Source organism: Myotis lucifugus, unplaced genomic scaffold (assembly GCF_000147115.1).
Source record: "Myotis lucifugus unplaced genomic scaffold, Myoluc2.0 scaffold_4, whole genome shotgun sequence".
NCBI lineage: Eukaryota > Metazoa > Chordata > Mammalia > Chiroptera > Vespertilionidae > Myotis > Myotis lucifugus.
Genome location: NW_005871052.1, coordinates 11,293,033 through 11,316,407, shown reverse-complemented (window position 1 = coordinate 11,316,407; position 23,375 = coordinate 11,293,033). Strand labels below are relative to the sequence as shown.

Genomic DNA, 23,375 nt, shown 5'->3' with positions numbered 1-23,375 from the left:
TGATTGTCTCTCATTAATGTTTCTATCTCTCTTTCCCTCTCCTTTCCTCTCTGAAAAGCCCTCTGTGTTAATGAATATTCTGATCTTTTGATCTTTCCAAAACCTTAGCAAAAGGTTGACCATTTTTCTAGAGCATGCTTTCCTGACAGAAATCTAATTTTATCAACTTTTCCAATGTAGATAGGCTTAGAATGTCATGAAGTCCTAGTTTTAATTTTTTCCTTTATTGTTCTTCCTTCAATTTATCTTTCCTCTCGCATTATACTATAAACAGCCAAAAAAAATCAGGCCATGATTTCAACACTTTGCTTGAAAATCACCTCAGTTTAATATCCAAATTCATGATTTATAGCTCTGTTTTCCACAAAACTATATGCCATCATTCAGCTAAGATTTCTGTAACTATAAAACAAAGATCCTTTTCTTTAAGTTTCCAATAACATGTTCCTCATTTCCTTTTGTTCCCTTACCATCAATGCCTTTATAACAGTTTGTTAAAGGTAATCTAGACTTTTTTGTCACGTGACCCAAAATTCTTCCTGCCTCTACCTATTACCTGACTCTAAAGCCACTTCTACACTTTCAGATATTCATTACAGCATCACCCCACTTCTTAGTACCAAAGTCTGTATCACTTTCCTATTTTTGTTGTAACAAATTACCATAAACTTAGAGGCTTAAAACAACATATATTTATTCTCTTACACTTCTGGAGGTCTGAAGGTCAAATGAGTTTACAGGACTGAAATAAAATCAATGTGTCAGCAGGATTGGTTTCTCCTGGAAGCTCCAGAGCAGAATCTGTTAGCAAAAGGTTGACCAATTTGCCAATTCCAACCTCTTGAGGCTATGGGCAATCCTTGGAAATCTTTGACTCAAAGTTAAATCACTCTGATGTCATTTCTGTTTTCTCATCTTCCTCTGCCTTCCTTTATAAGGACACTTATGATTACATTTAAGGTCCACCTGGATAATACAGGCTAGTACTCCTCATCTCAAGCCCCTTAATTTAATGATACCTGCAAAGTCTCTTTTGCCATATATCATATAAGGTAATCTTCATAGGTTCTAAGAACTAGGACGTGGGTATCTTTGAGGGCCATTATTCAGCCTTCCACAAGGTAGTTTAAAAATTCTCTATGTAATTTTTTAGTTAATAGTGTAGTAATTTGTTTAATGTGAAATCTGTAATAAGTTGTATAAAATTGTAATTTGCAGTAATTTGTTTAATGTGTCCATCACTAAGTTTAATATATAAATCGAATAAAAATAAGTACTAATTAAAAATAAGTATTATATTAAGAAATAGAATTTTTTCAACAGCATGGATGGACCTGGAGAGCATTATGCTAAATGAAATAAGCCAGGCAGAGAAGGATAAATATCACATGATCTCACTCATTTGAGGAATATAATGAACATTATAAACTGATTAACAAAAATAGATACGGAGACAAAGAAGCATCAAACAGACTGTCAAACATCAGTGGGAAGGCAGGGGGGTGCGGGGAGGGGTAAGAGATCAACCAAATGACTTATATGCATGCATATAAGCATAACCAATGGACACAGACACTGGGGGGGGGGGCGGTGAGGGCATGTGCGGGAGGGGGGGGCTGGCAGAGGTGTTTCTGACTCTCTCTATCTCTAGACATGTAATACTATATGTAATACTTTAAACAATAAAATAAAACTTAAAAAATAAAATACACTTTGGGGAAAAAAAAGAAATAGAATTTTTAAAATATTGTCAACCAATTCATTACATGACAAAGTATAAAAGACCTAAACACAAGTTCTTTGGCTACTACTCCATGTAAGTTAGCATGTATTCAAAACAGAAATATAGATCCCAAGAAAGGAGAGAACATGTTAGTTAAGCACACACTTGGAATGAAGATGCAATATTGCCTAGTAACAGTCACGCCATATATACCAAAGAGTTCAGAAAACACAGCTAAAATGATCAAGTCTGCTCAGTATATATATATAGTTAGAAACTTAGGTTCCAGAGACTCAAAATTCCTTCTAATATCCAGTTTAATAAATCAATATGAGATAAAGAAAAAAAGAAAAAATGAAAGAATTCCTAGGTTGTATCAAATAATGCTCTGATTCTAGCAGACTGTTCAATCTCCTTACCTAGGCTGGAATAAATGTGGCTGAGAATACGAGCTGGTTGTACTCTGAAGGGGTACACCTCAGCAATGGTCTCCACATCAATTCCCTTGTCCTTTAAAATGGCCTTAATTTCTTCTGTCTCAGCTAGAATGGAAACTGTAAGAAAAAAAAATGAGATCAACAGAAAACTTTATTTCAGTAAGAATTTAAAATCTCTCAAGCCACCTAAGTTTTTTGAAGGGAAGAGAAAGGAAAGTTGAGGAAATTAGTAATTATTGGGGAACCTTGATGAAATAATTATCATGTTAGGTACATAATGATTATTATCTAAATGGCAAAGGAAAAAAAGATTTCATGACCAGAGTATCATATTCTGGTTTTTGGTCAAGTATTTGGTCAAGTGTTCCTAGAGAATGCCACACTCTCTTTATATCTGTGATTCCATGTTTAAACAGGAAAAATTCCAACACGTGGTGTGTTATAGCTTTGGTGAAAGTTAATTCCTCAAGAATCTCTCATATCCATACCCTTAAGACCAGGGCTAGGATTACAAAGGTAATAAAGAATACACTAATAAGAATTGCTCTATAGCTAGAGAATGGTAGAAGGCAAGGTAAATTGGAAATAAAGAATTGAGGTATGATAGTTGAAATTGTGTGTGGTTATTTTTTTTGCAGGGGAGGGGGGGTGGGAGGAGTAGGGATAAATACTTTTCTAGACTCAGAGCCTGCCAAGCCTGGACAGCTCCATTTTGTTCCTCTTACATTCATGCCTCTGATGTAGTCACTGTACTTACAGAGGAGACCAGGCCAGCTCCCTGGCTCTTCTGTTTACTCTCCCACTATGAGACAGATATTTGACACTAAGTACCAGGAACAAACATGCACCTGATTCCTGTTCCTCTAATGATGGTATATGTGTTGAATTGGGTTAATGGGAAAATGAAGGTATCACTTGGTTCATTCCAGCTTACCAGTATTCTTTATGTTGAGTTTTTGTTTTTTTGTTGTTTTTTTAAAATACATTTTATTGATTTTTTACAGAGAGGGGGGGAGAGGGACAGAGAGTTAGAAACATCGATGAGAGAGAAACATCAATCAGCTGCCTCCTGCACACCCCTTACTGGGGATATGCCTGCAACCAAGGTACATGCCCTTGACCGGAATCGAACCTGGGACCCTTCAGTCCGCAGGTCGACGCTCTATCCACTGAGCCAAACCGGTTAGGGCTGTTTTGTTTTTTGTTTTTTGTGTTTTTTTTTTTAGCAAAATCCTAGTTAACAAAGTTGCTGGAGGCAAAGACCAACAGTAGTTAGCATAATAAATGCAAGAAGTTTGTCAGAAGGCTGATGGACTTTGATATTCAGCAGGGCTGAAAATCTGCATATTATTATCTGCTGCTGGCTGAATAGCTGAAGGCAATTCTCCTAACCTGATAATCCTCTATTGTTTACCAAACCTTACCATTGATGTCTGTTTGCTTTGCTAAAGGGCAAATGTGTATTGAAGTAAATAAAAAGTTGTGGGTCTGGACATTCGGGGAGCCCATTCCACTAGAGAAGGGTTTCTGCCTGGTCCCCCATGCCTTCCAAATTTATATTTCTTGTCTAGTCTCTTCATTTATGTCGCAGCCCCTTCTCCCGATTCCTGAACCCTTGCTGCGAAAGACTGCGGCACAAAGTGATACTTTGCTCTCCTTTGCCATTATATTTTGTGTGTTTTTCTAGCTTGGGAACATTATGGTGTTGTGTTGCTGTGGTCTGAGTCAGGATATGCAGAATATGGTTATTACAGAGGCCCCTGGATATAACATCATCTTGATTACTTATTTTAAAAATTTTTATTGAATTTATTGGAAACATGAAGAGAACAAAGATTCTCCAGGGAACATATACAGAGGAAGAACGATAATAGGCTGAGAAAAATCCAGGGAAGCACATGTGGTCATTCATTCATTCATTCATTAATAAACATTTACTAAGCACATAAGCACATAAATGGATGAGTCTGGGGTTGGCAGGAAGTAGTTTCAGAAAGGGTTTCCCCCTTAGGAATGCATAGTGTAATGAAAGTGATACACCGATAAACTGATTCTAAAATAACCTGCTAGGTAAATAGAAGTATACACAAAACATGAGACCACTCAAGAGTGATACCTAGTCTGGGGTTGGCAGGAAGTAGTTTCAGAAAGGGTTTCCCAAAAGAGAACTTAAACTGAGTTTGAAGGAATGAATAAGTTACCAAAAAAGGAACTAGGAAAGAGAAAGCCATTTTAGGTACAAGATCCAGAATGATCATAAAGCATCCTATATAATAAACGGCCAGTGACCATAATGGTATCACGACCAGAATGACCGATCGATCAGTTGCTATGAGGAGCATTGACCACCTCTCAGTCCCCCCCCCCCCCCGCAGGTTCTGATCGCTGGATGGGGAATGGGGAACCACGGGGAACCGAAATGGGTGTTGGCGGCTGGGCGGGACTGGGGACTGGGGAGAGGGCAGAAGGCAGACCTCTTGGTCCCTCCCCTCGGCCCGCAGGCTCTGATCACTGGATGGCAAATGGGGAACCACGGGGAACCAGGATGGGTGTCAGAGGCGGGGTGGGACTGGGAACTGGCAAGCAGGCAGAACGGCCAACCTCTTGGTCCCTTCCCCTGGCCCACAGGCTCTGATAGATCACCAGATGGCAAACGGGGAACCAGGGTGGGTGTTGGCAGTGGGGTGGGACTGGAGACTGGCGAACGGGCAGAAGATGGCCCCGATCGCAGGCTAGGGCTAGGGAACCTACCCGTGCATGATTTCGTGTGCTGGGCCTCTAATAGAAATATAAAAGAATGTGGTTGCATTGGAGAGGAGGGGCACAGTGGAACATGCACTTCAATACTGCCATAGCATAAAGTACCCATAAAATGGCCAAAAGAAAAAAAAAGAATCTAAAAAGGCAAACACAATGGAAGGCATATGTGTCACGTTAAGGATTTTTAAAAACTTTATTCTTGGGTAATGATTTTTGAACTGCATGCTACTGAGCCTCAGGGGTCTGCACTGGGCAATGCAATTGGTAGCAGGAGTAGAGGAGACTGAAGGAGAGGCAACTGATCAACATTCTGGGGCCCCAGGAATAGTTTCAACCTCAACAAGTCAGCTTTTTGTTTATTTTATGTTTTATAAAACATTTAGAAAATGTTCTTTTGGTACCACTTGCTAGGCACTAACAAATGCTAGTGATACAAAGATGGACATGATCTCTGAAGAAAATGACATTGACATTGTGTCCTGCTAGAGGGATGAATAGTACTTAATCTGATAAAGGTGAAGGTAAAAGTAAGGGAGAAATTGTTCCAGACAGAAGAAACAGCATAGACAAAGGTTCAAGGGCAACTAAGAATAAGGCAGATCTAGGAATTATAAAAAGTTCTTACAGAAGGGGCATGGAGTATGAAAGGGCAGTAGTGAGAAAGGATACTCAGGATAGAGTCAGGAACTAGGTCATAATGAGTCTGGTAAGCCTCATTATGGTTGGCAATGGAAAGCTCCTGCATAGTTGAATTAGGGTAATAACATATACATATCTGCATCTTAAAAAGAACATGTTCATGTTGATGATTACAGAATAAAGTAATAGACTACAGTGGGCTTAGACTGAAGTCTGTGAGACCACTTAAAAAGTTACTGTAGACCAGAGGCCCGATGCACGAAATTTGTGCAAGAGTAGGCCTTCCTTCTCCTGGCTGCCGGCACTGGCTTCCCTCTGGCACCCAGGACCCGGGTTTCCCTCCGGCACCGGGGACCTGGGCTTTCCTTGCAGCCCCAGCTTCATCTGACAGGTCGTCTGGTCTAATTAGCATATTACCCTTTCATTATTATAGATTAGGATCATGCCATTGGCACTGGAGAGAACTACATGGATTTCACAATTATTTAGGAAGTAGAGAAACTAGGACTTATTAATTGGTTTCTTTAGGAGATGAGAGAGGGAGAGATATAGAAAATGATTCCCCAAGTACTTATGTATGTAACTGGGAGGATGTTGTGCCATCTAATGACATAGGCACATAGGGAGAAAAGCAGGAATGAGTGATGTAGTAAGAGGAGGAGTCAGCTGATTAATTTTAGCTATGCTGAGTTTAAAGTGCATGTGAGACATCTGAGTGGGGCTTTCGTAAAGGATACCTATATAAATTAGAGTATTAGCATAGAAAGAGATGAGATGGATCAAGGAGAATATATAGAGAAGAGGAGAGAACCTTGAATACAACCATGAGAAATTGCAATATATAAGAAGTGAGCAAATAAAGAAAAGCCTGGGGTAGGAGTGAGGTTTTTTTTTTTTTAAAATCTTACGGCTTATATTTTCTTTGTCATAGGAGGTGAGGTCATCTTCTGAGAAGGAAGAAGGAGGCAGAAAAAAAAGAAAAACAATGTTTGAAATAGCAGGACCCTGAGAGACAAGAACAAATATTCTCAGTTAGAGGAACAGTGGGCTACAGACAGAACTCCAAGGAAGACCAACAATTAGGGGGCAAAGAAAAAAAGAAAGCCCAGAATGAAACAAAATAGTGAAAAATTTAGGTTGAAGGAGAATTAAGAGAGTATAGTATTACAGAAGAGTTAAGAGTGTCCAAAAAGATAAACAATAAATGAAACATAAAGATCAACTAATGTATGAATTAAAAATGATCTATTGAGTTTGGTAATAACTTAAGTAAAAGAATTTTCCAAGGAGTAATGAGCTAGACTATAAAGAATTGCAGAATGAATGAAATAAAAAGAAGGGGAAGTTTGGATGAGAAAGGGAGGATAGGATAACTAGAGGGAGATGAACATGTCAATGGATTAAAAAGCAGAACCAACTAAAAAATTTTTGAAGATTAAAGAAAATAGTATTTTAAGAAGGCTAAGGAAGAGAATAGAATCAAGCATCAGGAAAAAAAAGTTGGCCTTAAAGATGAGAAGAGACACCTCTTCTGAGACTGGAGGGAAGGATGCAAGGATGGGTGAAGATATAAGTAAGATTGTGGTATGGGGGGAGGGTGGAAAACTGACAAAGATCCGAATATTAAGATTATCCAGCATGAAGTAGAAGGCCAAAAATGAGGCTGAATTCAAGAAGTGGTGTTGAAAAGAGAAGGTTTGGAATAGTGGTTGAGAAGAATGAAAATGCTGGCTAACAATAAGAACAAGGCATTGTGGATCTAGCTGAGTTGGGGACCATGGATTTACAGTGCTACCACTCTGCTCATTTGTGTAACTTTTTTCTAGTAACTTTAGTAGGCCAGGTATAGGATCAGAAAATGCTGATTGTCAGATTGATCTGGAGCTATGATTTTTCTGGTGGGTATAGTAGAAGTATTGTACAGTGGTGCTTAAGATATTCAGATGATCAACTAAGAGGTAGGGCAAGGCAGATTAGAAGTGTAATGGGAGGAAAAAGAAAACAAATAATATGTAGCTATGACTGGAGATGGGGATTTTTTGAAGTGGAAAATATCTAAGGTGGTTCTAAAGTTTTGTCCTTGTTCTTCAAACTGAGTGGCTAAAGTAGAGGTGGAAGGAAATGTTAGTAGGGCTATGTATATCAAAGAAATTTGAAGCTAAAATGTTTGAGGGCACTTACTCTAATGCTGAAATCTAGCACTATAGTAGGAACTATAAAAGAAGGCTGTGAGCCAAGAATCAAAGTCTTCAATGAATGAATTAGAGCAACCAGGAGATCAGTATAGCCAGATGGCAAAAGCCTCAAAGGAGAACAAGCTTTCTCATGGAAGGGGAAGAGGAATGGTCCTTTTTAAAATTATGTTTGCTATATACATTGATAAGCAAAGACTACCTATATGACCACATAGGTGTCAATTATAAGAAAGTTTAGAACACACACGAGATTATTTTGCACATACAACCAACCCCAAAGTCAAGTGACTGGAGACCTTTCAGAGAAGCTTCACAGAGAGACTTAGTACCATGTTAGATTGTGTTATTGGAGAGTCAAAAATCACTTCAAACTTTCTACCTTAGGAGACTAGGATAGCAGTGAAGTAATTGAGACAGATAAGGAAAGTAGAAAGATCTGCTTTTATTGGGAGAGGTAATATGAGGGGATGGAGACAAGAAAAGGTCAGGTTTGCATTTGAAGTACAAGTGATAAAGATATTTTATAGGTATTGGGACTAGAATTCTTAATATCTTAGAGCGTAGCCCAGTGTTTTTTATAGAATAGGTACCTCAACATTTTTGATGATTGTTAGGAACAAAAGGTAAAGGTTTGGAGGCAATAGCTGAAGCCATATAAACAACTTTATTATGAAAGAGGCAGTCCTAGAAAACTAAGACAGGGTGTAAATCCTGAAAGACAATAATATAAGACTAAATACACAACCATTAGGAGGATATTAGAAGAAAGGAGTATTAGCAGGAAAAACACAGAAGGAATGCTCAAAAAGAAAGCAGAGATAATCATAAGGCTACAATATCATGATGATGAAAGGAAAAATGCTTCCAGAAGTAAGGAGTGATTAAGTGTCAAATAACATCATTTATTCATAATTAAGATTAATAGCAATTTTGAAATGAAACAGAACCACATTCATTCTATACTTTTTGAACCCTAAAAAAGTACATGATAAAGAATAAAGTCTGACCAGCTGGTATGGCTCAATGGTTCAGTGTAGACCCATGAACCAGGAAGTCACGGTTTGATTCCTGGTCAGGGCACATGTCCGGGTTGTGGGCTCTATCCCCAGTAGAAGGGGTGCAGGAGGCAGCCGATGGATGATTCTCTCTCATCATTAAGGTTTCTATCATTCTCTTCCTCTCTCTAAAATCAATACAAACATACTTTTTTAAAAAGAATAAAGTCATCATTTATTGGCCAAACCAGATCTTTAATATAGCTTCTGTTTCTGTGAATAAAAATACATACCTTGAACCACAACATCTGGTTTTGGTACAGTTGAAAACCTACGATTCAGGGGATCAATTTCTCCAGGAGCTAAAAATCCCTAAAGAAAAACAGTAAAAAGACAAATTATTATATTTCAAAAAAGCTACTGTTTGAGGATAAACAACATACAAGTGCCACAACCCTGTACCATAACAGGTAAGAGGCAGGCATGAGAAGGAAACAAATACCTTCACAGTATGAAATGTTTGAACTCCTGAATTCTTATCCAAATTAATCTTAGCTGGAGTTAATTTCTAGAGACTCCCACAAATCCATTTTTGGAAATAGACAGGGTATAAATGACATACAGAAAGTTTTCTAGTTCTACCATCTTTGGATGTATATGATTAGACAATAAGACCACAGTGCTTTATTATCAATATTTTAACTCATTAGCCTGTTGACTTCTCACTTATTCATGTATTTGCAATGCTTCCTGCTCAGCAGATATGTTTTAATTTTTAACTTTTATTTTTAATATATATATTTATTTATTGTTGATAATATTACTGATGTCACCCATTTCCCTCCACCTTTCTGCCACTCTACCCAGCCCCTACCCACTCCACCAGGTCTTCACCACCCTATTGCCAGTGTCCATGGGCTATGCATATCCTATATAATAAAAGGGTAATATGCAAATCAACTGAACTGTGGAACAACCGGTTGCTATGATGCGCAGTGACCACCAGGGGGCAGACACTCAACACAGGAGCTGCCTCCTGGTGGTCAGTGCACTCCCACAGGAGGAGCGCCGCTCAGCCAGACGCTGGGCTCAAGGCTGGCAAGTACAGCGGTGGTGGCAGGACCCTCTCCCACCTCCGTGGCAGTGTTAAGGATGTCTGACCAATGGCTCCTGGATGGCAAAAGGGAGCAGGCTGGGCTGAGGGACCCCCGTCCACCCCCTTCCCCCTGAGTGCATGAATGTCATGCACCAGGCCTCTAGTAAGTATATAAGTTCTTAGGTTTATCTCTTCTCATCCACCCCACATGTACATCAAGGTATGCCAGTCTGTTCCATGCATCCATAATTAAGGTCTTATTTTGTTGGTCAATTCATTTTGTTCATTAGAGTCCATGAATAAGTGAGATCATGTGATATTTGTCTTTCTCAGATTGGCTTATTTCACTTAGCATAATAGGCTCCAAGTCCATCCATGTTGTCCCAAAAGGTAAGAGATCCCTCTTTTTTACAGGTACTAAGTATTTGATTGTGTAAATGTCCCACAGTTTTTTATTCACTCATCTACTGATGGGCACTTGAGCTGTTTCCAAATCTTAGTTATTGTAAATAATGCTACTATAAACATAGGGGTGTATATATTATTTCTGATAGGCATTTTGGGGTTTTTAGGATATATTCCTAGAAGTGTGATCACTGGGTCAAACAGAAGTTCCATTTTAAATTTTTTGAGGAAACTTTTTTCCATAGTGGCTGCACCAATCTGCATTCTCACAAGCAGTGCACAAGGGTTCCTTTTTCTCCACATCCTTGCCAGCACTTGACAGTTTGTTGATTTGTTGATGATAGTCCTTCTGACAGGTGTGAGGTAATAGCACATTGTGGTTCTAATTTGCATTTCTCAGATGATCAGTGACTTTGATAATTTTTTCATATGTCTCTTGGCAATTTGTATGTCCTCATTGGAGAAATATAGATTCAGATCCTCTGCCCATTTTTTCCCCCATTGGATTGTCTTCCTTTTGTTGAGTTGTATAAATACTTTATATATTTTGAATATTAACCCCTTATCAGGTGTATCATTGACGAATATGTTCTCCCATACAGTGGGTTCCCTTTTCATTTTGATGGTGGTTTCTTTTAGTGTACAGAAGCTTTTTTTTATGTAGTCCCATTTGTTTATTTTTTCCTTTGTTTTTCTTGCCCTAGGAGATGTATCGGCAAATATTCTGCTATGTGAGATGCCTGAGACTTTACTGCCTATGTTTTCTTCTAAGATTTTTATGGTTTCATGGTTTACATTTAAGTCTTTTATCCATTTTGGATTTATTCTTGTGAATGGTGTAAGTTGGTGGTCTGGATTAATCTCTTTGTATGTGTCTATCCAGTTTACCCAGCATCATTTGTTGAAGAGACTGTCTTTACTCCATTGTATGGTGTGGGTAAACTTTTGGGGGCTCTGTTCTGTTCCAATGTCCTATGTGCCTATTCTTGTGCCAGTACCAGGATATTTTGAGTATAATGGCTTTGTAGTATAGTTTAATATCTGGTATTGTGACCCCTCCAACTTTATTCTTCTTTTTCAAGATTGCTGCAGCTATTTGGGATCTTTCATAGTTTCATATAAATTTTTGGTGTATTTGTTCTAGTTGTGTGAAGTATGTCATTGGTATTTTAATAGGGGCTGTGATGAATCTAAAGATTTCTTTAGGTAGTAAGGACATTTTAATGATGTTAATTCTACCAATGGATGAACACCGTATACATTTAAATTTGTTTGTATTGTCCTCTACTTCTTTTTTCAACACCCTATAGTTTCCCAAGTACATGTCTTTTTTTTCCTCCTTGGTTAAGTTTATTCTTAGGTATCTTTTTGTTGTTGCTATGGTAAATGGGATTTTTTTTGGTTTCTCTTTATGAGAGTTCATTATCTATATACATAAAAGGCAGATATGCTAAGTGTCCGACCATCCAGGTAATGACATCATATAGCAACTCCCAGCTTCCTCTCCCTAGTGACTAGCCTCCTTACAGTTCCTTTGGCTCAGGAACAAAACGTGCTTTATAGCCAGGTGCAAACATTTCACACTTTAACCAAATGTTTGTGAAGCATTTTCACGTGTCTCATCTCATTTCATCCTCACAGAAGTCCTGGAGTAGGTAGATAGGAGACTTGGTGGAATCCTATTTTCTTTTCATTAGCTGGAAAATGGAAATTTAGAAAGCTTAGAAACTTGACCCTACTGAAAAGAAGTAAGAAATGGCGGACCTTAAAAATGACTTCAGGTTTTCTCTCTGCACAGAATATAGTCAAACACTGCTGCTGTTAAATATTTTACCCTTTGTTCTCCCTGTGTGATCTACAATAATCTGCTTTGGGTTGATATTTACTGCTGTGTTGCTGACAATTACCTGAAAGAGAAGTTGGGGTGCTTCAGTGGGCTGGAAAAAGTTTAGCTAAATTAGAAAGCAGGTCTAATTAAGCAAGTCTATTTTATATATATAAAAGGCTAAGTTGACTCACACATGTGCAGTACATATAAAGCTCTCACTGGTGCCAATTGCACATGTGTGTTTCCATCTGTCATTGTCAATTGTGAATTTGGTTGACACTTTTATTATAGAGAAAGGGTGAATAGCAATATTAGAATATTTATTCTAATTAATTTCCTTTCAATGTGCACAAATTTGTGTACCCAGCCACTAGTTGGAATATAAAAATATCATCAATTTTGGGATGTTGATATTGTATCCTGCTACTCTGCCAAATTCATTTATTAAGTCTAGTAGTATCCTGGTGGGGTCTTTAGGGTTTTCTATGTATAATATCATGTCATCTATGAATAATGACAGGCTTACTTACTCCTTTCCAATTGGGATGCCTTTTATCTCATTTCTTGTCTCATCCCTTTGGCTAGGACTTCCAGTACTATGTTGAGTAAGAGTGGTGAAAGCGGACATCCTTGTCTTGTTCCTGTTCTTAAGGGAAATAGTTTTTGCCCATTAAGTATTATGTTGCTTGTAGGTTTGTCATATATGGTCTTTGTTATGTTGAGGTATGATCCCTCTATACCCACTTTACTGAGAGTTTTTATCAAAAAAGGTGCCAGATTTTTTCAAATGCTTTTTCTGCATCTATTGATATGATCATGTGATTTTATCTTTCATTTTGTTTATGTGATGTATCAAATTTATTCATTTACAAATATTGTACCAGCTTTGCATCCCTGGAATAAATCCTACTTGATCATAGTGTATGATCCTTTTAATACTAGAGGCCCAGTGCACGAAATTCGTGCACTTGGGGTGGGGGCTTCCCCAGCCTGGCCTGTGCCCTCTCACAGTGAGGGAGCCCCGCGATTGATCTCCCCAAAGAAGTAGGCCCTGCCCACCCATCCAGGGCTCCTCAATAGATTGCCCCAAAGAGGTAGGCCAGAGCTGGGGGTCCCGCCTCCACACTATGCGGAGCTGCTGGGATCCACCTCTGTGGCTCCGCACAAGGCCGCCAGGACCCACCTCCATGCTGCACATGCAGCGTCAAGTCCCCACACACCCACATGCGCCCGCTGTGCACACAGCCTTCTGGTGATGACTGTTATGGCGTGAGGGCATCACGGCATGAGGGCGTGACGACCACATAGGCTTTTATTAGTATAGATATTGCTAGATCCTATTTGCTAATATTTTGTTGAGGATTTTAGCATTTGTATTCTTCAGGGATATTGGCTTGTAATTTTCTTTCTCTGTAGTGTCTTTATCTGGTTTTGGAATGAGGATAATGCTGGCTATGTAAAAAGAGCTTGGAAGTGTTCCTTCCTCTTGAATTTTTTGGAATACTTTGAGGAGGATAGGTGTTAGTTCTTCTTTGAATGTTTGGTAAAATTCTCTTGTAAATCCATTCAAACCAGGACTTCCATGTGTTGGGAGTTTTGAAATTACTACTTCAATTTCATCAGTTGTTATTGGCCTATTTCAGTTTTCTGATTCTTCCTGATTGAGTTTTGGGAGATTGTATGTTTCTAGGAATTTGTCCATTTCACCCAGGTTGTCCAGTTTGTTGGCATATAGTTGTTCATAGTATTTGCTTACAATCCTTTGTATTTCTGTAGTGTCTGCTGTTATATTGCCTCTTTCATTTCTGATTCTATTTACCTTGGTCCTCTCTGTTTCTTGATGAGTGTGACTAAGGGCTCATCAATTTTGTTTATCTTTTCAGACAACCAGCTCTTGGATTCACTAATCTTTTGTACTGTTTTTTGTTTGTTTGTTTTAGTATCTGTCATTTATTTTGGTCTGATATTTATTATTTCCTTCCTTCTACTTCCTCTGGGCCGTTCTTGCTTTTATCTTTCTAATACATTTAGTTGTAGGATTAGGTAGTTTATTAGTGCTTTGTCTTGTTTCTTGAGGTAGGCCTGTAATGCTACGAACTTCCCTTTCAGGACTGCTTTCTCCTGTCCCATAGGTTTTGGGTGGTGTGTGTTCATATTCCTTTGTTTCCAGGAAGTTTTTAATTTCTTGCTTAATCTCATTGGTAACCCATTCACTGTTTAATAACATGCTAGTTATCTTCCATGTATTTGAGGGTTTTTTATGGTAGTTGATTTCTAACTAAATGCCATTGTGATCCAAAAAGATGCTTGATATGATTTCAATCTTCTTGAATTTGTATAGATTTGTTTTATTTTCCTTAAATGTGATCTATCTTTGAGAATGTTCCATGTGCATTTGAGCAGAACGTATATTCTGTTGCTTTGGGGTGAAATTTTCTGTAAATATCAGTTATATACATCTGATCTAGTGTGTCATTTAAAACCTCTGTTTCCTTGTCAATTTTTTTGTCTGGAAGATTTATCCAGTGGAGTCAGTGGGGTGTTAAAGTCCCCTATATGAGTGTGTTGCTGTTGATCTCTCCCTTAAAGTCCATAAAGAGATATATATATATATATATTTGGGTGCTCCTATATTGGGTGAATATATGTTTACAAGGGTTATATTTGTCTCCTGTTATGAAGTCTATTTTGTCTGATACGAGTACTGCTACCCCAGCTTTTTTTTTCCTTTTTATATGCATGGAATATTTTTTCCATCCCTTCACTCGCAGTCTGTGTGTCTTTTGTTCTGTGGTGGGTCTCTTATAGACAGCATAGATATGGGTCATGTTTTCTTATTCAGTCACCCTATGCCTTTTCATTGGAGAATTTGATACATTTATATTTAAGGTTATTTTAAATATATTTTTATTGATTTCAGAGAGGAAGGGAGTGGGAGAGAGAGAAACATTAATGATGAGAGAGAATCATTGATCGGCTGCCTCTTGCATGGCCCACACTGGGGATTGAGCCCGCAACCCAGGCATTTGCCCTTGACTGGAATCAAATTCGGGACCCTTCAGTCCACAGGACAATGCTCTATCCACTGAGCCAAATGAGATAGGGCTAATGTTCTTCTTGATAGGTATTTATTTACTGTCATTTTTATTTTCTTTATACAGATGATCCTCTTCCTCTCCTTTTCTTCTTCTTAAAACAGTCCCTTTAACATTTCTTGCATTGCTGGTTTAGTGGTAATGTACTCCTTTAACCTGGTTGTTGTTTTTTTTTTTGGTCTGGAAAGCTTTTTATTTCATCTTCAATTTTAAATGATAGTCGTGATGGATACAGTAGTCTTGGAATTAGGCCCTTGCTTTTCATTACTTTGAATACTTCATTCCACTCCCTTCTGGCCTGGAGTGTTTCTATTGAAAAGTCAGCTGAAATTCTAATGGAAACTCATTTGTAGCCATTTTCCTTCACCAGGTTGGGCAAATTTTCTTTCATTATTTCTTCAAAAAGGTTATCTTTCTCTTGCTCACCTTTTCCCCTTCTGGTATTCCTATAATATGGAAGTTGTTATGTTTCATGTTGGTCCTGAGCTCCCTTTAGCTATCTTCCTGCTTTTTCATTCTTTTTTCTATTTGATGCTCTAACTGGATATTTATTTTTACTTTGTCTTCCAAATCGTTGATTCAATCCTCTGCTTCATTCATTCTACTTTTAATTCTTTCCAATGTGTTCTTGATGTCAGATAAGTTATTCTTCATTTCTGTCTGGTTCAGGTTCATGGTTTCTATTTCCTTCCTCACCCTGCTATAGTTCCCACTGAGTTCCTTGTAATTTGCACTCAGCTCCTTAAGCATCTTTATAACCATTACTTTGATCTCTATGTCTGATAGGTTGCTTGCCTCATTTCATTTAGTTTTTTTTCTGGAGATTCCTCCTTTCCTTTCATTTGGGGGTTGTTACTTTGTCTCACCATTTTAGCTGTCTCTTTGTATTTGTTTCTATGTATTAGATAGAACTATTATGCCTCCCAGTCTTTGTGGGATGGCCCTATGTAGAAAGTGTCTTGAGGGGTCTCCCTTTGTGTGCATTATTTGGGATCTCCTGTTTTAATTGGGACTTGATTGTTGATTTCCCATTTATGAGAGAGATCTCCCCCTCTGACTTGCTGACAGTGAGGCTCAACCCCAATCTCATCGTGCCAGCTGTTATATGGGTGTTGACAAGATAGAACAAGACACAGCAGGACCAAACCAAAAACACTACTAAAATCAAGTTACACAAAGCAACAACAACAGGAAAGTCTAATAAGTAAAAAGAAGAGGAAGCAAAGAAAAAATAGAATACTTAGAGATATGCAATCAAAGACTTAAATGGTATATAAAGAAAAAGGGAGAAAGAAGAAGAAAAAAATGGCTATATGAAAGCAAGGAGGAAGCTAAAAGAACTAGTATAGGAAGAAAAAGAAAATAAAACAAAAAAAATGAAATAATAATAATGAACTTAAATTGTAGTAATAATGAATATATTAAGCTATAGATAGGCAAAGTAAAATGAAAAAATGAGAAATGAGAAAAATTAATAATGAAAAGAGATACAAGAATAGAATCAAAGGAAAAAGAAATTAGAAATATGCGAAAAAAAAGAAAAAAAGGGGAAAAACAAACAAACAACAAAAAAAGCCACACACACACACACACACACACACACACACACACACACATACACATAACAAAACCACCATACTCACACTCAAAAACCTTTGGGTCCGCTATTTGTGGAGCTCACTGGATTTTGCTCTGATGTTGTTGAATCTGGTCACTTTGTGTGTCTATCCTGGGCATCCTTGAAGCTTTCTGGTCAGGCCAATGTGAGTCACTGTCCCTTTCTGGCCTTGGGCAATTTGATTGAGGCCCAATAGATCGAAGCCCCTAGTTGACCAGTGAGTGAGGACTCCTTAGTCCAGAGGCTGAGTCTGCCTCAAGTCTCATGCCTTGATTGTGCCTGTTCTGAGCTGTTCTCCCTTTCCACTTGGAGCTGGGCTCTACATGGGTATCCTGGTCTTGGCTGGGATGGTTTGATCAGACTCATGTTGGGCATGGTGCCAATAGCTTGTAGGAGGTGGGGCTGGGCCCTTCCTGTCCTTATAATGCCTCAGCTCTGCCTGTTGGCTGCCACCTTCCCTTTGCCACCTGCAGGGGCACAGACTTCCTGCCCTGGGATATTCCCCCTTGCCTCAGGTCACTGCAGGTTGGGTAAGAAGCAGCTCTTTTACTGGTGGGAAAGAGGGCACCTCCTCTGCATTCCAGGTGGGCAGGGCTGATCCTCCCTCCTGTACTACTCTCAAGCCCCCTTTCTGCTCACCAGTACGAGTTTCTACAGAATCCCCCAGATTCAATGTTGTGTGTATCCTTCAGAACACTCCAATGTAGGCAGCCCCTGAGCTCCACTGCAAGGTCCTTCCCACTGATCAGGAGGAGCTTCCCAGGCTGCATGATGGCAGGGGGCTAGCACTACTCTATCCAGGGACTTCAGCCCTGGGCTCCACTACTACACCACACTGCAGTCTCCATAGCCAGTACCCTTGGGGGCCTCCTCTCTCAGTCCCAGGCCCTCCTGTCTCACCCAAAATCTGTAGTCTCTTCAGTCTCCTCAGGTCCTCATTTTTAATAGTTCCAGTTCAGGGGAGGCCACATCCACCTCTTGGCCTTCAGCACAGTTCCTGCCCCCAAAACCTGACTTTGTGAAATGTGACTAAGTCACCTGTTTTGCCCTTAAGAAAATCATTCATCTCCTCTTTTCATTCCATTTAATGTATTTGTCTTGAATGAGAAAGTTACCAGGAAAGGATTACTTTAAACCAATCATGCTGCCCATTATTGTTACACTAGAGGCCTGGTGCACGAAATTTATGCATGGGTGGGGTCCATAGACCTGTTTGCCAATCAGGGCCAATTGGCGCTGGGCCAATCGGGGCTCGAAGGCCCCGGCAGGGTTGGGGAAAAGAGGTGACGGGTTGCTGGGCTGGGTGCGGAAGGAATAGACGACAGACGCAAAAGCGGCCCTCAGCACCCGGCCACCATGCAGTTCCCTGCCTCCCCGTGTCCTCCTTCCCTTGTTGCCTTACCACCACCAGGGCCTACCGGCTGGGGGGAGGAACAGGGCCTGCTGGCCAGGGGAGGGACAGGGGGAGGGACCATGGAGTTTGCTGGCCAGGGAAGGGCCATGGGAGTTAGCCGCTGCCCCAAGGAGGGAGCCGGCCCTTAGCAATGCTGGGAAAAGGGGGCTGCATCCACCACCACCAACCCTTGGTTCCCCATCCCAGCCCGGGGCCCAAAGGCCCTGGTGGGGTCGGGAGAGGAGGTGACAATTGCCAGGCCAGGCGCGGAAGGAATGGGCACCGGATGCCAATGCCACCCTCGGCACCCCGCCACCACATGGTTCCCCGCCCCCCTCTTCCATCCCTCACCACCCTGCACCACTACAGGGGCCTGCTGGCTGGGGGGAGGGACAGGGCCTGCCGGCTGGGGGAGGAACAGGGGGAGGGGCCACAGGAGGTTTTCTGGCCAGGGGGAGGGGCTGCAGGAGGTTGGCCACCGGCCCTGATGAGGAAGATGGCCTGTGACCCCCTGGGAAAAAGGCCACATCCGCCACTACCCACCACCGAATGCCCATCCCAATCAGGGCCTACTGACTGAGGGGGGGTGATCGCAGGAGGTTGGCTGGCCAGGGGAGGTTGGCTGTGGGAGCGTACATTGAGCATCTGCCCCTTGGTGGTCAGTGCGCATTATAGTGACCAGTTGTTCTAGTCATTCGGTTGTAACAGTCACTTGGGCATTTATTATATACTAGTGGCCCGAAATTCGTGCATGGGGGGGTGGTGGTGGTTCCCTCAGCCCAGCCTGCACCCTCTCCAATCAGGGACCCCTTGGGGGATGTCCAACCGCCAATTTAGGCCCAATTGCAATCTGGGACTGCTGGCTTCTAACCGATCACCTGCCTACCTGCCTGATTGCCCCTAACTGCCTCTGCCTGCCTGTCTGATCGCCCCTAACTGCCCTCCCCTGCCAGCCTGATCTCGCCCCCAACTGCCTCTGCCTGCCTCATCGCCCCTAACTGCCCTCCCCTGCCGGCCTGATTGCTCCTAACTGCCTCTGCCTCAGCCCCGACCACCATGGCTTTGTCCAGAAGGAAGTCGGGCATCGGGAAGATGGCTGGTCAACCCAGTCTAATTAGCATATTACCCTTTTAGTAGTATAGATAGATTATATAGGATAGTATTGCTTAAATGAGGGGGAAAAGCCTTTTTCAGCAGGAGGAGATGCTCTTGGCAGACAAAAACACATAATCCCTATATCTGAACTGATAGCCAGCCATATGCACTATACTGCCAAACTGGTCATGAAAAAATGGAACCGCTTTCTTACACCTTATACCAAACAGCTGTTGCCCTTAAACCCCCTCCTCAACCCCCACCTTAGGTTCTGCCTTTGCAGTTCACCCAGATTAGGTTCTGATTGGTCGGTTTCTATGCCAGTCAGCATCAAAAGGTCTGCCTCCTAGGCAGCCACTGGCTCCTCACACTTCACCCAGATTTGGTTCTGATTGGTCGGTTTCTATGCCAGTCAGCGTCTCCGGACCTAACTCTGGGCCTGATCAAAGAGGTAGGGCTGATCAGTAGCCCCGGTGTGGAAGCCCAGAGAGAAACAGAGGCCAGCTGCTGGCAAAGCGGGGAGAGAAAGAGAGAGGCAATGGCTGATAAACAGCTGCCATGGAGGCTGGGGATCAGACCCTGCCTCTCTCTCTGCAGGCCTCTCTCCAGGCCACATCCACAGCACCCTCGGCAGTTAGTGCTGGATCACTGCACCAGCACCGGCTGCAGTCAGTGCTGGGTCACCACGGCAACCCAGCACTGACTTCTGGTGTTCCATCGAGCCTTGGTCGTTGTGGACATTATGGACCCTGGCTCTTTATATAGATAGATAGATAATGTCAATGACAGATAATCAAACCTTTATGCTTGTGAACCCTGAGAAAGAATATACCTATCAAGTAGGGCTCCTGGTGGCTACCTGGGCTCAACTTTAAAAGAAGAGCCTAGCAGCTGTTTATAAACAGTGGCCTCTCACACTTCAGGGAAAAGCCTGCATTGAACTGCCTGTCTGCACTGTGTTCCTGCATCTGAGGCAGCCTTTAGAAAAGAGTTCCTGGAGCTGTATTTCTAGCAATAGGACTGAGGCTTTCCCCATCCAATAAGAGCTGCACAACTATATCCCCATCAGCATCTTCACTGACCAATCAGAGTGGCTCCATTCTGACAGTGCTTTTTGGACCAGTCAAACTGAGGATTTGGCATCCTCATTTGCATGAGGACAGACCAATTAGGGGCCATAGGTGGGACTTCTCTCTATGTAAGTCACTCCCCTCTGTCATGGAGAGTACACTTTTCCATTCCAAGTAAGACTGAGACCATGTTTCCCTGGATGGAGCTGAAACACTAAAGATAAAACACTGAAGACATCTCGGGGGACCAGAGCAGAGAAGAGTAGGCAGAGCAGGGCAGAGTAGAGCAGAGCAAAGCAGACTGGTGTGGAGAGGAGCAAAGCAGGCAGAGCAGAGCTGAGTTTTTTTGAAGGGAGAGGGGCCTTGCCCCATGACTCCCTCACCCTCGGGCCTCCTCACAGCCCTGCTGTTTCACAGCTGTACTACTCCATAATTGAGCTGTAACACCATTTAGCTGTTCCACAGCCATACTATTCTCACAGCTGTGCTGTATCACAAAGGAGATGTTTGCACTAAGTAAAGTTTCCTTCTTCACCATACCCCAAATTGGGGATTCCTATTGGTATTAAATTGGCGCCAACAACCATCGACCTGAAACTCATAGTGATGTATGTCAATCATATCTCAATAGAATTGGGGAAAACAAAACAACAAAAATAGCTGCAGAAAATCAACAGTCATATGTAAGTAGTTCATAGAATATGGCTCAGAAAGGATATCTTAGTACCACCATATATCCTCTAGGAGCCTAGGTTATAGCTCACCATAATAACCTACAATGTGGAAATATATTTGTCAGTAAATCTGAAAAACTGTGAAAAAGATAACCCTTCCTATATAATCACATATATTAAATTCTGTTGAGACAGCTCAAAATATCACAAATAAGTTGACAGAAATTCCCGAGTGCCCCATTAAGAGCTGTCTCAACAGAATTTAATATATGAAACATTTAAAGAGCCCCTTTCCAAAAACAAATAAATAAAAACTATGATGTTCCTAACCAGTTGTCATTGTACCTAAAATTTTCTTATCAGTTTATTCAATTAAAGAATGAAGCATTGTGTTGCTTAGAAAATTTAGCTCTTAAATCCATTATCAGTCATGCTGTATAAGCACAACTGCATTTGTCAGTCACCAGGCAAGGCACTCGGGGGCATTCTGAAAGGGAAAGATCTAGGTAGGGCCTATTCCCAGAGCATCTGTAGGTACAGTGCCAAGGTAGGAAGCCCTGGGGGCATGAGGGACAAGGTTGCCAGGGGAAAAGATTTTTGTCAAGGACTGGTCACAGTTCCACTCTAATGACCTGGAGGAAAATATATAATTAAGGCAGAATACAAAAAGCAAAAGATTTAATGAGCTATTTACAAATCTGATTACTATCATGATTAAAGCAGAAAAAGAGCCTTAAAGTTTCTCCTTACCTCTGCCATCAAGGTTCCTAAAATGTATAGAGACTGACCCCACATATGAGGCAATTTTCCCATGGGGACTCGGTCCACAGTGTGAGGGTTTTGATATTCTTCATCAACCTAAAAGAATAGATTAAAAGGCTACAAGAAGGGTAATAGAAGATTTTAAATACTAAACAGCAAAAAGGCTGAATCTGGATTGTGATTCATACCCTATGAAACAGTCACACATGCAATGCACTGAAAAGTCAAACAGTGTTCCTCTAACTGTATGGTGGATATAGATTGCCTGAGGATAGTGTACAAAGGCAGATTCTGACTTAGTAGGTGTGGGGGAAGGCCTGAAATCTGCATTTCTAACAAGCTCTCAGGTAATGCTGTTGATGTTGCTGGGAGCTTATTCCACCCATACTTACTAGAACTGAAGACTGTATCTCTCCCATGGTTAATACTCTTTCGCAATGGAGAAGAAGAACAGCAGTATTTCTGACTGGGATTTTGGGAAAATGGAGACCTACTTCATTTTCAAAAACTGTTCTACTCAAACAATCCCAAATTACTGGCCTAAGAGCAAAGAATATCAAATCCTGAAAGTTCACAGAGAACATCACTCTGGTTCTGCCTACTGATGTCCCTATCATTTTCAAGCTTAAGGTTTGGTCTTTTTTAAAAAAATCAACCTCTAAACAATTTATTTTTTTTAATTGAGTTATGGTTGACATACAAAAAGGATATACATATTTAATGCATCTTGGTAATTTTGAGGGTAAGTATATACCCTTGAAACTACCACTGTTAAGTTTGGTCTTACCCTTGTCTTGCTGTAAAACAATGTCATAACTGTGAGTGCTTTAAAATCTTATTTTCAAGGGAACAAAATATAGTTTTATCGTCCTATACTGAAAGACAAAATTTTAGAAAATCAGAAGAAAGTAACAATTATTTGACTCAAACAGGGAAGACCTATTGAAGTACTCTTCCTCTTCTCCCAGCCCCATGTTACAGCACTTTCTAGCTCACCTTGTCAAGGGGAACACTGTATAGCTCGGGCAGAAGTGGGACTCCATTTTTGCCCTTGATGAGGACTTCTTCAAGAGCCTCTCTATATTCTTGAACCTATAGGTATAAGAAAGGGAGAAAAAAATTTATAGAGAGTTCCCTTTGGGGATCTAGAGGAAGACTGATGCCAAAGAAAGTCCTGTTTCAAAGGAACATATTCACCTAGTAAAAGAAAAGGGGGAAGTAGCATCTACTACATGCTTATTATAGGCAAGATACTATATTAGGGGTTTTGCATGCTTTAACACATTTGATTTTAATAACCATCCTAGGAAGTATGCATAATTACAGACTTTTTACAGGGAAACTAAGGCTCTAGCAGGTTATGAACCTATGGAAGATCACACAAGAGTACAAGGTTGAGCTCAGATTTGAGCCCAAGTCAGCCTGCCTCCACAGGCCTATTTTCATCCACTATGTACTACCCTAAGGATAAGTTCGTCACATTACATGTACTGGCTTTTAAAACTATATTTTGCCTGCCAAATTAAGTTTCTTTTATGGTCAAGTTTATATGTTTTTGCTTAACAATTTGCTATAGATTAGTAATACATA

The 23,375-nt window shown here is 40.7% G+C and overlaps 1 protein-coding gene across 2 annotated transcripts in view; it reads right to left on the bottom strand.

Moving 5' to 3' along the window:
- Positions 1-23,375, bottom strand: part of PHKA1 (phosphorylase kinase regulatory subunit alpha 1) — a 217,040-nt gene that overhangs the window by 95,421 nt on the left and 98,244 nt on the right. For both annotated transcript variants that reach the window (XM_006082857.3, XM_014465500.2), the window contains exons 11-14: positions 22,782-22,877; positions 21,774-21,881; positions 9,043-9,121; positions 2,143-2,277 (exon numbers count right to left, since the gene is read on the bottom strand). In XM_006082857.3, coding sequence (XP_006082919.1) covers positions 2,143-2,277; positions 9,043-9,121; positions 21,774-21,881; positions 22,782-22,877 — 418 coding nt within the window. The remainder of the gene's footprint in view (positions 1-2,142; positions 2,278-9,042; positions 9,122-21,773; positions 21,882-22,781; positions 22,878-23,375) is intronic.